General features: G+C 44.5%; 1 protein-coding gene across 1 annotated transcript; it reads right to left on the bottom strand.

Moving 5' to 3' along the window:
- Positions 1-3,483: 3,483 nt before the first annotated feature.
- On the bottom strand, positions 3,484-15,590 carry LOC137028054 (synapse differentiation-inducing gene protein 1-like). Its single transcript, XM_067396767.1, has 2 exons — positions 15,218-15,590; positions 3,484-3,943 (listed from the first exon to the last, which is right to left on the bottom strand). Exons 1-2 carry the CDS (start codon positions 15,500-15,502, stop codon positions 3,800-3,802), a joined length of 429 nt encoding a protein of 142 aa, XP_067252868.1. The 5' UTR covers positions 15,503-15,590; the 3' UTR covers positions 3,484-3,799.
- Between the last annotated feature and the right edge of the window lie 1,023 nt (positions 15,591-16,613).

Genomic DNA, 16,613 nt, shown 5'->3' on the forward strand with positions numbered 1-16,613 from the left:
TGTCAGCATCCCATATCTGTACCCACAACGTTGTGTTTAGAAGAAAATTTAAAATTAAATGACTGATTTAGAAATAAAAATGTTTGTTAGGGTATTTGACAAACACTTTCATTTTTGCTGTAGATGTTGTTTGATCACTGGGAGTGCCAATTTTGTGGTGTTTTTGGTCATTGTGCTTGTCTGACCAAATTCACATAAATTCTCAGGTACTGTAGGTGTTAACTGTCAGACGCATCACTTCCTGCACAAATGTGGTAAAAACCTTGGTTCCACAGCTTGGCTAAGGGTTATAGCCTAACCCTTTTGTTAAAAGAGAGAGAATGGAGAGGAGTTTGCCCCCTCTTACTACAGTGGATGAGAGAGAGAAAAAAAACACATTAAAAATGTTCATTAATTTGACAACACGTGCTGCAAATATTCACAACCCAACCAAACAAAAAAAAAAGCCTATATAAAGGTGATCGGGCATTTGCTGTGATAGGGCCAAGACTCTGGAATGAGCTACCTCCGTCAATCAGGTCTGCCAAATCACTGTCAATATTTAAGAAATTGTTGAAAGCACATCTAATGCAGCATACAATGACTAGATGTGGTCTTTTATATTTTGATGTGGTGTTTTATGTTGTTGATGTATGTTTTCCATTCCTCCATGTAAAGCACTTTGGCACAACCTCGGTTGCCTTTAAAATTGTGCTATATAAATAAACAAGACAAGACAAATACAGAAACTCACTGCAAACAATGCACATATGAACAGGTTGTTAAAATAAACAAAAAAACTCACCTTTCAGGTCCTGACAACAGTAGACATTGAGCAATAAGTTTTCCCAGCAAGGTACGTCACGTGTTGGAGTCCCATTGAAACATTTCCATTGTGATCTGTGCTATTGCAGTGAGTTTCTGTATTTGGTTGGGTTGTAATATTTACAGTACAGGTGCTGTCAAAATGATGAAGATGTTTTCTCAATTTACTGGTGTTTTTTTCTATTTGCATGTGTTTTCTTCGGTTGCAGTGTGTTGAGCTGATAGACAGGTAGATATATCTAAAATGAAAAAGTTTTAGGAAAATATGGTAACACTTTAGAATAATGGTCCGTCATTAATAAGTAACTATGCAGGAAGTAATTGTAACGAAGCGGGACTGAGGCAGAGATCCATTTGCAAGCTTTATTAAGAATGTCGTACAGGCAGGGTCAATCAGGAGCAGACGAGAACAGCAAGGGACAGGCAGGATCGTAATCAGGGTGCAGGCAATGGTCAGGACAGGCGGATATCATTCACAGAACAGTATAACAGGCAAGGGTCAGGACAGGCAGCAACGGGTCAAGAAACAGGAACAGGCAAGATCAAACACAAGCAGACAGGATACAAGGAAACGCTCAGAATTGTCACAAGGAATCAAGACTTCGCCAACTGGTGGTGTGAGTGTGAGTCCTTTATAGTCCTGTTAATGTACTGCAGCTGGGTGTGGTGATTAGTGATAGTGATTGATGGAGTGAGTGCAGGTGATTGGCAGAGAGGATTATGGGTAATGTAGTCCGGGAACTGACAGGAACAGACGGTGATCATAACAGTAATGGACAAATCAGTAGTACTGCTTTAATACTACTATTAAATAATATAGAAACAAGCTTAACTAATCAATAATAGCAAATTTAGGACTAAGATAGTTCCTTATTAGCTAATCAGTAATTACAGAATGAGATTGGCATCATTAAGAACTAATAGGTAACTATGACAAATTATAAAGAATTACTAATTAATTAATAATCACAATGTGAGCAATTATATTTTTTTACTCTCAACGTGGTCATGAAATGCATCATTAATTACTCAACTGTTACATAGTCACTATGCAGGAACTACTAGCGATCTGGACCATGTTGTAAATACCCATTTCTGACTAGAACAGGCTGTTTTTGTGCATGTGCCTTTAAATGCAAATGAGCTGCTGTGCCCCGCCCCTTCTCTACGATCACAGTTCTTGCCTTAATCAGATTCTCTGCCAGACATCTGCTTGGTGTCGATTATCATCTATATCACGATCACTCTCACGGATAGCTAAGTTCTTCTTTCACCATTAAAGCCGCTGTCCACAACTTTTTTGTGTTCAAAATTTTAAAAAAATTATACAATGAAAATGTACAACATGAATCTATTTTCCAAGCCGTGTTTTGTCTTACCCTGAATCATTATGGTACACTTATAATAAGTGTTTATATTCAGACTATTTCAGACCGGACTGGTAGGACCCGCTGCAGAGTATCACAGTAACTGCGTGACACTCCATAGACATACACGGAGAAAAGTAGCTCCGGCTACAATGTTTTTCCGCAAGACGCATGCAGTTCTGTTTATTAACTGCTAGAGGGCCAAAAATCGCAGACTGCAGCTTTAAAGTTTATTATTTCCATGCGTTAAATAAATAAAGCTATATCAGTTTAAACTTCAGTGGATCATTTTTTTGAGAGCACTTATCTGAAGAACACGCACACGGACAGCTGGCTGTCAGACGTCAAGTCTCCTGAGTAATTTCTCTTTCAAATTTTTTATTTTTTTTTAAACTGTCAGATACACACAAGGTTCTGTCAAAAACACAGAGTTCACATAAACACAGTCAGTTATGTCTGTGAACGTAAATAGCAGGCAGCGTTACAGAAATCGTATGTGTATATTAGATCTGTAGTGCATTCCCTTCAAAAATAAAACTAATCCACTGCGTTCAGCGGTTCAGATGTCAGTAAATTATGGTTCCAAAATCGGAGGTAACTTACAGGGTATGTAAGTAGCCATAGCAACTTGCTCTCTGAACTTTCTCAACAGACCAACATCAATGATTCACCATGGAAACAGATGCTAAGAAAAAGCGTGCCATTCTACTTCCTCCTTCTTTTGTTTGACGCGATTTACATAACTTACTTAGTGCACATCGCCACCTATTTGGTGTTTGTGCAATAACTTTTGTCAGTCATTTCATTTAATAAGTAATCTTTATTCATTGAGAATAAGAATTATTGTTGCTGTGGCTTCTTACATAGCCTACCCTGAAAGTTACCTCCATTTTTGGAACTGAAAGTTAGGGTTATATACCCTTAAACATACCCAGGTATGCACATAACCTGCTTTCTGGAATACCCCCCTGGTTCTCCTGTTTGATTTGTTTATGTTTCACAAGTTCACACTTGTGTATATTCATATAATTAAATAGAGTAAAGGTTATGCATATTTGGCGTGCTGTCTGGGAAAAGGGCTCCGAGCTCTAAATTTTGGCCCAAAACCAGAGTACTCCCCCTGATTGAGATAAGAATAGTTAGGACTAGAAGAAGTGAGGAGATGGGGAGGTGGAGGGATGCTGATAAAGGCAAGTCTACTGTATATACAGTATACCTCTTGTCGTTAATTGAGTTGATTAACTGAATGTGCTCCACTCGAAAACAAATATTTATTTTTGTCCATAAAACTCACTGCATTTGTATCCAGTTTTATTTTGTTTTTGAGTTCATCCTTCATTACACATGTAAAGGTAAAAACTGTGCACATGCATACATTTATTTAGCAAAAATCTAAATAAAAAACCAAAGCATTACAGAAGTAAAGAAAAAAATATATTCCTGTTATTAATTAAGAAAATACCCTTTTTTTTTCAAGATAAATTTAGCTTAAACAATAATAATCATAAACATATCAATAATCAGCATATAGTATTCAGTATTATGATACTTTGCCCAAATAACATCTGAAAAGCAGAGAACCAAATCTGTTTGTAATCTGTATCCAAACATGACAGTTCTAACAGCTGTTACTCTTTAAACACAAACTGTGAGATAATAAGCAATACAAAGATGGTGATGCCAACAGCAACGGCGAGATGATTCAGGATGCGTGCCATTTTGGAGTTCTTCTCTGCTAATGCTCGCTGTCCTGAGTAGTTGGCATTTTGAGTCTGTGAAAACAATTATGAAATATAATGTTAACCACTGTTCTCCTTCTGAATTTCTTTGAGAAAATGGCACATGGAGGAACCTCCACTTTGTGGATAGGTTTTCTTATAGTTTTCATGTTAAAGGTATAGGAAACGTCTCGGTTACAAAGGTAACCCTCGTTCCCTGAAGGAGGGAATGGAGACGTACGTCGGACAGACCGACGAATAGGAATCTCGCTAGAGAGGCCAATCTACTTCGAGTGTAACTAAAACGAGCCAATGCACATTGGCATGCAATCATATGCATCAGCTGCTCGCCTCGCAGCGCGGGTATATAATGAGCAGCAGGTGCGTTGCATCTTCAGGTTTTCGCTGAGGAGCCGAACCGGATAGGCGGCAGCATCAGCGGGGTACAGCGACTGTGGCGACGGGACGTACGTCTCCGTTCCCTCCTTCAGGGAACGAGGGTTACCTTTGTAACCGAGACGTTCCCATTCAGTCGGTCACGTTCGACGTACGTCGGACAGACCGGCTTCGAATAGGAATCCCTACCAAAGCGCCACAGGAGCAGCCCCCTTCCAGTGCTCTGTTGTAAGCCACCTGAACCCCCTTGCCTGAGGATGGTGGGACAGGGCTAACACAGAGAGAGTCGATCACTGCTGTTCCCCAAAACCCATTCAGTGAGACTATTGGATAACGCTGGGAAAGCGTACCCTTCGCTGGGAAAGGAACGCTGCGGAAGCCACATCCTTCCCCGAAGGAGTTATGTGGAGAAGTACATATAGACAACCCTGTAGGGCTGTGCTACATATGGAAGAGCTGGGGTGACTCCAACCCGATGAAGGGTAGGTTCTCCCAGAGGGAAAGACACGGGCTTCGTTTAGGAGCAACCGTGGAACCAACCATATGGGATCCCCGTAGGGTCACACATATGGAACCCAGCCTAAACCCGGTTCTCAAGGATACAACGGAGTATAGGCCTGGCGCCAGACGCTCCGCCACGTCGGCTGCCGAAGGGATATCGGAGGACTCGACAGGGTCTGCCTTGTAGGGACTCTCTGGAGAAAAGAAGCGCATGTAGCGCAGCAAGCCGACACTAAGCCGGGGCCTCTCCGTGCCTCTGACCTGTGGCGAGAACATGGGAGGAGACCGGCTCGACACGAAGGCTATAGTATCTAGCGAAAACGAAGGCTATAGTATCTAGCGAACGTGTTAGGTGTCGCCCAGCCCGCAGCTCTACAAATGTCTGTCAGCGAGGCGCCACGAGCCAGCGCCCAGGAGGATGCGACACCTCTCGTGGAGTGAGCATGCAACCTGAGCGGGCAGGGCACGCCCTGAGCTTGGTAAGCCAGGGCGATGGCATCCACTATCCAGTGGGCCATCCTCTGCTTGGAGACAGCCTTTCCCTTCTGCTGGCCTCCATAACAGACAAGAGCTGGTCTGAGGTCCTGAGGCTTTAGGTTCTGTCTATGTACAGTCGCAAAGCGCGGACTGGACAGAGTTAAGCCAGGGCTGGGTCTGCCTCCTCCGAGGGCAGCGCTTGCAGGCTCACCACCTGGTCCCTGAAGGGAGTGGTAGGAACCTTGGGCACATAGCCAGGCCGGGGTCTTAGTACCACGTGGCTATCACCCGGCCCGAACTCCAGGCACGATTCGTCGACCGAAAATGACTGCAGGTCCCCTACCCACTTGATGGAGGCCAATGCCACCAGCAGCAAAGTCTTCATAGACAGAATCTTTAAGTCTGCTGACAGCAAAGGCTCAAAGGGAGCAATCTGAAGTGCTCTCAGCACCAGAGTGAGGTCCCAAGAGGGTATGGAGAGGGGACGAGAAGGATTTAACCGTCTCGCCCCCCTAAGGAACCTGATGACCAGGTCGTGCTGACCAACAGATTTGCCATCTAAGTGGTCGTGGTAAGCGGATATAGCAGCAGTATGGACTTTGAGGGTGGAGGGGTGACAGCCTACGCTCCAACCCTACTGCAAGAAGGAAAGCACGACTCTGATCGAGCATCTTCGGGGGTCTTCCCAGCGAGAAGAGCACCACTCGGCGAACAGGTTCCACTTTGAGGCGTAAGCACGTCTCGTAGACAGTGCACGTGCCGAAGTGATGGTGTTAAGTACCTCAGGGGGTAAGTCACCTAGAACCTCCGCAAGTCACCTAGAACCTCCGCATCCCGTCCAAGGGACCAGACATGGAGTTTCCAGAGGTCTGGACGCGGGTGCCAAAGAGTGCCCCGTCTCTGAGAAAGAAGGTCTTTCCTCAGAGGGATGGGCCAGGGAGGGGCTGTCGCGAGGAGTGAGAGTTCTGGGAACCAGGTCCGGTTGGGCCAGTAAGGCGCAACTAACAAGACCTGCTCCTCGTCCTCCCTGACTTTGCACAGGGTCTGTGCAAGTAGGCTCACTGGGGGAAACGCATATTTGCACAGGCCCCAGGGCCAGCTGTGAGCCAGTGCATCTGTCCCGAGTGTCCCCTCGGTCAGAGAGTAAAACAACTGGCAGTGGGAGGTTTCTGGTGAGGCAAACAGGTCTACCTGAGGCTCTCCGAATTCTCTCCAGATCAGCTGAACCACCTGGGGGGTGGAGTCGCCACTCTCCTGGCAGCGCAGCTCGTGATAGCTCGTTGGCCACACGGTTGAGCACACCGGGAACATGAATGGCGCGAAGCGACCTCAGATGCTTCCGACTCCACAGGAGGAGATGGCGGGCGAGTTGCGACATGCGACGGGAGCGTAGACCACCTTGACGGTTGATGTACGCAACGGTCGCAGTGTTGTCCATACGGAACAGTACATGCTTGCCCTGAAGCAGGCCTTTGAGGCGGCTCAGAGCAAGGCGTACTGCCAGCAACTCGAGGCAATTGATGTGCCAATGCAGATGGGGTCCCGTCCAAACCCCTGAGACTGCATGCCCGTATTACGTGGCACCCCAGCCGGTGGCAGAAGCATCTGTGAACACCACAGCATGCCGGGACACCTGTTCTAGGGGCACTCCTGCCCGAAGAAACAAGGGGTCCGACCACGGACTGAAGGTTCGGCGGCACTCCTGAGTGATTGGCACCCGGAACGTGCCGCGCTGCCACGCCCATCTCGGGACTCGGCCGTGAAGCCAGTGCTGAAGCGGTCTCATATGAAGCAGACCGAGCGGTGTTACAGCCGCAGCAGCCGCCATATGCCCCAGGAGCCTCTGAAACGCGAATCTCAGGAATGGCCTGTGTCGCGGAAGAATTGAAACATGGAAGTACGCGTCCTTCAGGTCAATCGCTGCAAACCAATCTCGGGGACGGATGCACTCGAAAATGCGTTTCTGCGTGAGCATTTTGAATGGTAGCTTGTGGAGGCTCCGATTCAAAACTCGCAGGTCCAAGATCGGTCGTAACCCGCCGCTTTTCTTGGGTACAATGAAGTAGGGGCTGTAGAACCCCGACCTCAAATCGGCTGGAGGGACCGGCTCTATCACGTCCTTCGCCAGTAGGACTGCGATCTCCGCACGCAGGACAGGGGCATCGGCATCTTTCACTGTAGTGAAGAGGACGTCCCTGAACTTGGGGGGGGAAGCCGGGCGAACTGAATCGCAAAGCCGACCCTGATGGTCCGAAGGAGCCAGCGAGACGGACTGGGGAGCGCTAATCCGGCTCGCAGAGACCGTACAAGCAGGACCAAAGGGACCACCGGTGTACCCGCAGCAGGGCAGCGAGGTGGAACACAGGGACGCGGCTCGGGGGGCTCTCTTTGTGAGGGCGGCCCCGAAGCGGCGTCACAGTGTGCTAGGCAATACTTACCTGGCTCCACGGATGGACAGAGGGAGCAGTCGAGGCTTTGGCTGCCCGCTGCTCGCTGCTGTCCGCTGGCGACAGAAGAGGGGGATGAGAGTGGTGAGGTTTTTCTCCTCCCACTGCTCTCCAAACCCTCTTCAGACCTGGAAATGGAGGAACTGCTCTTTAAAATTTGGGTACCGCTGCCTCTTGGGTCAGTGGCGGAACAGAAACAAACCCAATAAAGGATTTACCACCTGGCCCTCCTCCAGGGGTGGAAGAGCAGCCCCACCCATCTCTGGGTCGCCCGTCTCAGGGGTGATTCTCACCAACCAGTTAAACAGCTGCAGAGACGGGAGGCGTCATCTCCCCGCAATGGATACAGCAGAGCCTGCTGGGCCGGAGTTTCTTGCAGGGGACGACACCCTTGGCGACGAGCAGACTGAGAGGCGGCCCAAGAGGAACTCAATGGTTTGTCATGGGAAGCTCCCCGATCTGCTACTAACTGAGGAGAACCGCTGGGCTCAGTCCTCGACAGTGTCACCGAAAGGCCACCTCGTAAGATGGGAGCATTGAGAAAGCATTTAGCTTGACAACCTCTCACACCTCACAAGGTAAGCAAGGGGGCACTTCTGGACCACGGAGGTGGACATCGTCTGGCTGAGGGCCTGCGCCGTGACTTTGATCACGGTTAGTCAACAAGCGCAGCTCAACCCCAGCACAGAACTACCCTCATGCAAAAAGAGTGCCTTGGCCTCACATGCAGGGTGGGTGTGGTCTGTGTACAGCCACCCCATCCAAGAGGGTAGTGAGAGAGGAAAAACTTATGCAGATTGGCTTATTCCATATTTATGGCACCAATATACCCCCATACTGCCAAGTTTTCCATGCACATCTGGAAGACCCAGGAAAGCATGGCTGTAAACTCTGAATCTGATTCAGCATAAGCACACACCATTACAGTGGGCAGCGTCACCCTCATTTCCAGAGCATAACAGCACTCTCTCCGATGCTGCAATCGACGTCTGTCCCTCAGCTGGAGCTCTGAATGAAATGCTAGGTTCCCCTATGAAAAGGACCAGCAATCCAATCCAGAAACTGCACAGCTTGCAATGCGCTAGAGAGGGAGGGCCCTAGGGGGTTGGTTCCCCGAAGGAACCCCTCAACCTCATGTCACCCAAGCCATATCAGCAAAGTAGACCTCTTCTGGTGCACCAGAGAGGGCGCTACAATGGAGATTACGCAAGGGAACCGCGCATCTAGAGCGCCGAGCGAGCGCTGGGTTGCCGTGACAACCCGCGCTGCAGCCCGGCAGCTCGACGGCACACGACACGCAGAGGAGCGAGAGGTTTGCTCTCGTTGATCTCCACGGTCTCCCAGAGTGTCGGGCAGACCCGCGGCTGTGCTTTTACACACAAGCGGCAGCTGACCCAACAACAGAGGGACTCAAGCTTCCCGGTGAAAGAAGAGTCACGACCGGCGTGTCGACGTGATCATGTTCTCATATGAAAACATGAACACCCACGAACATCATTTCAGCACGCGCCCAGACATGCGAAACAGTGATCGTGGCCGTCAGTGAGGACAGGAACGATCGCATCCAGAAACACAAGTAGGATGTCGTCTTTAAAAGACGCGAATCTACTTGTGTGGCTCTTTCAGGGACTTTACTCTTTTAGAAGTGCTGAAGCACGCAGGGGAACGGCCACCGCAACACAGACAGGGATTGTATGCAGCCTGTCATGTGCTTTCTCTCTCTTTGAAGGTGCTCACTCTTACCATCCGTAAAAACGGCTTTTCAGCGCTCAAAAGCGCACCGTACCGGCCGTGAGGACAGCCTTCTGACGCTGTCAAACAGCTATTTGCTCAAAAACGGCAAACGAAACAAAAACAGAAAAAGAGAGGACTTCGACCCGCTGCTGTGCTGTTCGCCGCACTCGGAAAAAAGAAGTTCAACCAAAAGCTTGACTCGTCTTCTAGCAGACACTCGCTTGCAGAGAACAGGAACAAACACCGTTCGGCTCGAAGCGAAAAGCTGAAGATGCAACGCACCTGCTGCTCATTATATACCCGCGCTGCGGCTTGTTTGAGCAGCTGATGCATATGATTGCATGCCAATGTGCATTGGCTTGTTTTAGTTACACTCGAAGTAGATTGGCCTCTCTAGCGAGATTCCTATTCGTCGGTCTGTCCGACGTACGTCAAACGTGACCGACTGAATGGGAACACTATTTACTTTAACAAGCAACCAAAATTATATTTTTAATTTTTATTTATTAAAGGTAGGGTAGGCAATTTCAGAGAGGCTAGAAATAGCAAGCTAGCTTTAAAAGCATAAGATCCCACCCAAAGCCATGCCTCTTTCAAAACACATGAGCGGGCACAGCAGAGTCAGCAAAGTGTCAAAAGGGATGCCGTTAAATTACCTCATGTTTCAAACATAACATTACAATAATAATGAACGCTAACAACAAAGCTCTGACTTGTACCATCTGACTGCTGCAGATTTAGCATTGATAGTTTTGACACTGAAATGTATAAATCTGAGTCTGAGGACCTCGTAATTGTGGTTGACATGAATGTAGCATAAGCTCATTGTTTTGGTTCAGGAAGAACTGTTAAAGGTGGCTGCTGTTTGTTTGTGGAGCTCTGTGACTGTCTGTCTACAACTTTGCATAGCCTTATGGAACATGTTGATGATGTGTGATGTCTGCGTGAGCAGGTGTGCAGGAGTATGCAAATATAGGTGCATCTCAATAAATTAGAATGTCATGGAAAAGTTCATTTCAGTAATTCAACTCAAATTGTGGAACTCGTATATTAAATAAATTCAGTGCACACAGACTGAAGTACTATAAGTCTTTGGTTCTTTTAATTGTGATGATTTTGGCTAACATTTAACAGAAACCCACCAATTCGCTATCTCAACAAATTAGAATACTTCATAAGACCAATAAAAAAAAACTTTTTCAGTGAATTGTTGGCCTTCTGGAAAGTATGTTCATTCACTGTATATGTACTCAATACTTGGTAGGGGCTCCTTTTGCTTTAATTACTGCCTCAATTCGGAGTAGCATGGAGGTGATCAATCTGTGCCACTGCTGAGGTGGTATGGAAGCCCAGGTTTCTTTGACAGTGGCCTTCAGCTCATCTGCATTGTTGGGTCTGGTGTCTCTCATCTTCCTCTTGACAATACCCTGTGGATTCTCTATGGGGTTCAGGTCTGGTGAGTTTGATGGCCAGTCAAGCACAGTATCACCACGGTCATTGAACCAGCTTTTGGTACTTTTGACAGCATGGGCAAATCCAGCTGGAAAATGAAATCAGCATCTCCCTAAAGCTTGTCAGCAGAAGGAAGCATGAAGCGCTCTAAAATTTCCTGGTAGATGGTTGCGTTGACTCTGGACTTCAGAAAACACAGTGGCCCAACACCAGCAGATGACATTGGAGCCCAAATCATCACTGACTGTGGAAACTTCACACTGGTCTTCAAGCAACATGGTCCCTGTGCCTCTCCACTCTTCCTCCAGACTCTGGGACCTTGATTTCCAAATGAAATGGAAAAAATTACTTCCATCTGAAAAGAGGACTTTGGGCCACTGAGCAACAGTCCAGTTCTTCTTCTCCTTAGCCCAGGTAAGACGCTTCTGACGTTGTATTTGGTTCAGAAGTGGCTTGGTACGTGGAATGTGACAGTTGTAGCCCATTTCCTGAAGACGTCTGTGTGTGGTGGCTCTTGATGCACTGACTCCAGCTTCATTCCACTCCTTTTGAAGCTCTCCTAAGTTCTTAAATTGGCTTTGCCTGGCAATCTTCAAGCCTGTGGTCATTCCTTTCACTTTTCCTACCACACTTTTTCCTTCCAGTCAACTTTCCATGAATATGCTTTGGCACAGCACTCTGTGAACAGCCAGCTCTTTCAGCAATGACCCTCTGTGGCTTACCCTCATTGTAAAGGGTCTTGATGATCGTCTTCTGGACAACTGTCAAGTCAGCAGACTTCCCCATGACTGCTGTTGGGATTACTGACCTAAACCCTATTTATACCCTGAGAATGGAAATTTAATAGAACTTGAAATTAAATATTCTAATAATTTGAGATAATGATTAGCTGTAATCATCAAAATGAAAACAAAAAGGTCTTTTTACTTTATGTCTAATAAATCTAGAATATATTTAAGTTTTAGTTTTTAAATTAAATTACAGAAAAAAATAATTTATTGAGATCCACCTGTACATATGTTGACAGGCAGGAAAGACCTATCATTGAATTCAGGCAGAATGCAATGCTTGGAAAAACATTTTTTGGTCCTGAGACTTACACAGAAGATATATTTACATGTATTAATATTTAAACCACTTCTATTATTGATTGCTATCAGTATGTGAGAGAGTTTCAACCAGTATATAAAAAAAGTCTATATATATACACAGACACACACAAAAATGCACTTTTGTGACATAACAACACTTTTACTTTCGGGAAGAAGTCTGTTGTGGAGCTTGCTTCAGTATAGGCTCAGCAAAAGTGCGCATAGAGGGTGCATATTGACTGCAAAGGGGGGCACTCGCAAGCACCCTTCTAAAACCTAAAATGTAAATGAGTAAACACCATGCGGTCCCAAGGACTTAATGGACACGCGGATGTGGCAGCCATTGTAAATCCACAAGACCAAAAGTGCATATAAATACTCCTTCCCAATTCAGTGGCTGCATCCTTCGAAGGCCACAAAGGTCAGAATGAGCATTGTTAACTGAAAGTGAAATGTGAAGGCCAACTATGGTAACCCATACTCGGAATTTGTCCTCTGCATTTAACCCATCCAAGTTAGTGCACACACTTTAGGAGCATTGTGTAGTGCAGTAGAGCAGCCATTTTTCTGTGGTGCCCAGGGAGCGATTGGGGATTAGGTGCCTTGCTCAGGGGCACCTCTGCAATTTCCTGCCTGTACTGAGAATCGAACCGACGACCTTTGGGATACAAGTCTGAATCTCTAACCATTGGGATGGTCTAGCCTATGTAGGACTGTTCTTGTCACCTAGCAACTGGGACAGCTGCCGTTAATGAATGGCGGTAACGTTTGTTCTGTACTCAGACTGTATAAATATCTTCACCATGGTCCATTTCTGTATATAACAAAGAGAATAAACTATATATAATCACATCTTAGTAACTTATGTCAACATTTGAACCTTACATTTAAAAGTGTGATTCTGCAATGTCTCCTGTCGTCACCGGCATGCCATAAATTCTGGGGTAGATTAGGCCGTGAAGGATCCATATGTTGTATCCTTCATTGAACGTGAATTGAGGGACGCATCTGGAGGCCACATATAAAGGAGGCTACGAATTGGGCCAGTCTTTGTCGCGCCGCTGTGATGCACTTGGATTTTAAATACGGCCTTCAAAGGATGCAGCCTCTGAATTGGGACACAGCCGAGTGTGCCATTTGGGACAGCGCTTTTCTCTCCTGATCTAGCCACATGCAAAGCACACTGGGAACTAAAAATCCTCCACCCAGTTTCAGTTAATGCAACAAAAATCATTCATGTAATCCCGAAACAAATGCATGGATTAAGTAAACTTCAATTTTAATTAAAGCTTCAAGCAGCAATTAAAGAGCCCTTGAAACCGGGGGCACAGCCACCCGGCGGTCATTGAACAGTGGGAGATATGCAAGTAAGCGAGCAAATACAGGAGAAATATGGCACATCAAAATGACTTGCCATATTTCTCCTATATTTACTCGCAAAGCTGCCAACATGTGGCGCTTTGACTTAGGGCTGGGCGATATATCGCATGCAATTGTCATGCGCATTTCGTCAGTAAAGCCGGTTCCCTGATTATCGCTAAATCGCCATCACCTGCTTTCAAATGGAGCGGCATTTAATAAACAGAGCCGTAGTTCACTGATAAGCCACTCAATATCGCGTTCATTATCGAAGGCGATTCATCTGCGATATGAACGCGATATTGCGTGGCTTATCAGTGAACTACGGCTTTGTTTATTAAATGCCGCTCCATTTGAAAGCAGGTGATGGCAATTTAGCGATAATCAGGGAACCGGCTTTACTGACGAAATGCGCGTGACAATCGCATGCGATATATCGCCCAGACCTACTTTGACTATTACTGAATATTGCCATGTAGATGTCTTTAGGCCAGGGCTGTTATCAAACATGTGAAATTTGGAGCAGATTGAACACTGTTTACCTGAGTTACAACAACGTCCTGTTTCGTGGCATTAATCGCATATTTTAGCACTTAGCCAAGTGTTGCATGATTTAACATGTTTCTAGTATTTTTGGTACTTCATGGCATATTTTAATGTGTTTCTAGGGATGAATTACAGTGCAAAGAATGCCATTTCCTGTTGTCAGCAGGTGGCTAACACTAACTGAATATTGTCATATAGATGTCTTCAGGCCAGGACTCATGTCATGGCGAAACATCAGATTTTGTCAGGTTGCCACGGACACTCCCTTAAATGAAAACTCAAGGTCTTTGCAATTTAACATCGTTAAGGTATTAAGATTAGACTGACCAAATATGATGTTTATCTGTTAAATCTCTATGAGGAGTTAATTACAGTGTAAAACATGTCTTTTCCTGTTTCCCACAGGTGGAGCCATGACTGTAACTGAATACTGGCATATAGATGTCTTCAGGCCAGGACTCATATCACAGACATTGTTTACCTGAGTTACAACAACTTCCTGTTTCATGGCGAAACATCGAATTTGTCAGGCTGCCACAGACACGCCCTTCAGCGAAAACTCAAGATCTTCACAATTTAACATTGCAAAAGCCATTGCCATTACCAAATATTATGTTGATCTGATTAAGTCTCTAGGAGGAGTTTGTTGAAGTACAACTTCTGGAAATGGCAAAAACTGCAAAAATTTTGGTTTTCAGATTTTCAGATTTTATACCCATGGACATTTTTGTAGGTATTGGGCTGTTACATGTGTCTACCGAATTTCATACCTGTACGTGAAACGTAGCATGAATGGCGCTTCATTTCGTAGGTGGCGCTATCGAGCCATTTTGCCACACCTAACTATCCCTATCAGACATAAATTTTGGTATCCAGTGCCACACCTCTTTCTCTAGAACTGAAAGTCATTTACAGGAAAGCAAAAAAAAAAAAACAGGAACAAAGACCACACCTATACATACTTTATCAGTAAACATCTTCAGACGGTACATTGATATCAATTATTTACACGGAAGTATCAATAATAATAATTTATTTGTCTAAAAAAGATATTTGGTTTCCAGCTATAAACAGATGTCAGAATAATCCATCCATACATTCTCCAAACCACAGCCACAGTTATAAACTTGATGATTACCAAAGTCCTTTCTCTTTATAGATTTGATATTTTACATTACTAAACATTAAAATGTAAACCATTGTGAAGACATGCCTAAATAATTTGACTTCTCTATCACATGAAGATTTTTTATGCAATTTTATGTTTAATTGTGCTTATATAAAGATTAAAGAAATTCAAGAAAAGTACATGGACTAATACTTACAAAGGAGGAGAAAACCATTGCACCGATGCCCAGAAATGAGCAGCAGCAGCACATCATGGTAAAGATGGAATAGCACAGGTAATCTGGCTCTGGTTTGGCCAGTGGCGTGAAGGTCAGATTAACTGCAGGCTGCATGGAGACCACAGTCTGCCCTGGATATGGTCCTTGAGCATAGGAGCCCTGGGGGACTGGCTGGCTTGGAAAGGAGGGAGAGTATCCAGCATGCTTGTTCTGGTATGCTGGTGGTGGTGGCGTAGCTCCTGGGGGCTGATTGCTGGGATCCATTTTTCTGATTATTGGCTTTTGATTTTGGTTGTAATTTCCTTTGCCTTGTGCTCTGTAGAGACGTATGTATTGCTGTACTCTGGTTCAGACTCTCATATACCTTGTCGATGAATGGCAGCAGTAAATGGGAGGTAAGTTGTTGGTTGTAGGGGAGTGACAAGAACGTTGGCACTGTTCCCATCATACTATGTGACTACAGGAGCCACCATGTGGTTTCACAATAACCCTAATAAGAGACATGAAATATCAGGAGGATCAGGATTATTTCATCACTGAGCATACTTTTTGGACCTTGTGACTTTTTTGGACTTTTTAAATCAGTGTCCTTATCTAGATTCAAAACAAGGATATAAACTAAAGTTTACACTGTCTTAGAAGAAAAAGCAATGTTGAGTAATTGAAAAACACCTTTTTAAATGAATAAAATGTTTTAAATAAAAAGCGACGAAAAAGCATATGAATAAAAAGGAAATTTACTGAAGTAAACATTTTTTCCTTTTATACAAAATATGTTTTACATATTTATGATAATCTGAAATCTAAGTTGCTTGAAAAATAAAAGCCATGTGTCAATTTTCAGTGTTTGAGCTTTACATTGATAGGCTACCTAATTTATGATGATTTCTAATTATAAGGAAAAAAGGCAATAAATAAAGTTTAGGCTATGACCAAAACTATATTTGAAATATTTAATTTGTAGCTTCTCACAACACAGTGCGTGTCATCATTTTTCTGCACGTATAATGTGTTTTAATTACATGATACATAAGCCAGACCGATTAATACTGACTCATTCCCTATAGATGCTCATTGTGAATTTAAATAAAAAGTATACCAAATAAATAAATAAATAAAAAGGTAAAGTAATATTAAATGTTTTTGTTCAGTTATCTTCTTGGTTATTTTTAAGGACACTATAAATACCAAGCATTGGTTTAAACAATACAACTCGATAGCAAAATGTCCACTTCAAGAATAATTTTAGATTTTTCTTTTTTACTTGATTAAAACAAAAAATATACAAAAAAAAATTTAAAACTAAAAGTTCATCAATATTCCCAATTAATTTGTATTTTGCTTAATGTATTTATGTTTTTCATACATTTTTTTT

Source organism: Chanodichthys erythropterus, chromosome 2 (assembly GCF_024489055.1).
Source record: "Chanodichthys erythropterus isolate Z2021 chromosome 2, ASM2448905v1, whole genome shotgun sequence".
Classification (NCBI taxonomy): Eukaryota; Metazoa; Chordata; class Actinopteri; order Cypriniformes; family Xenocyprididae; genus Chanodichthys; species Chanodichthys erythropterus.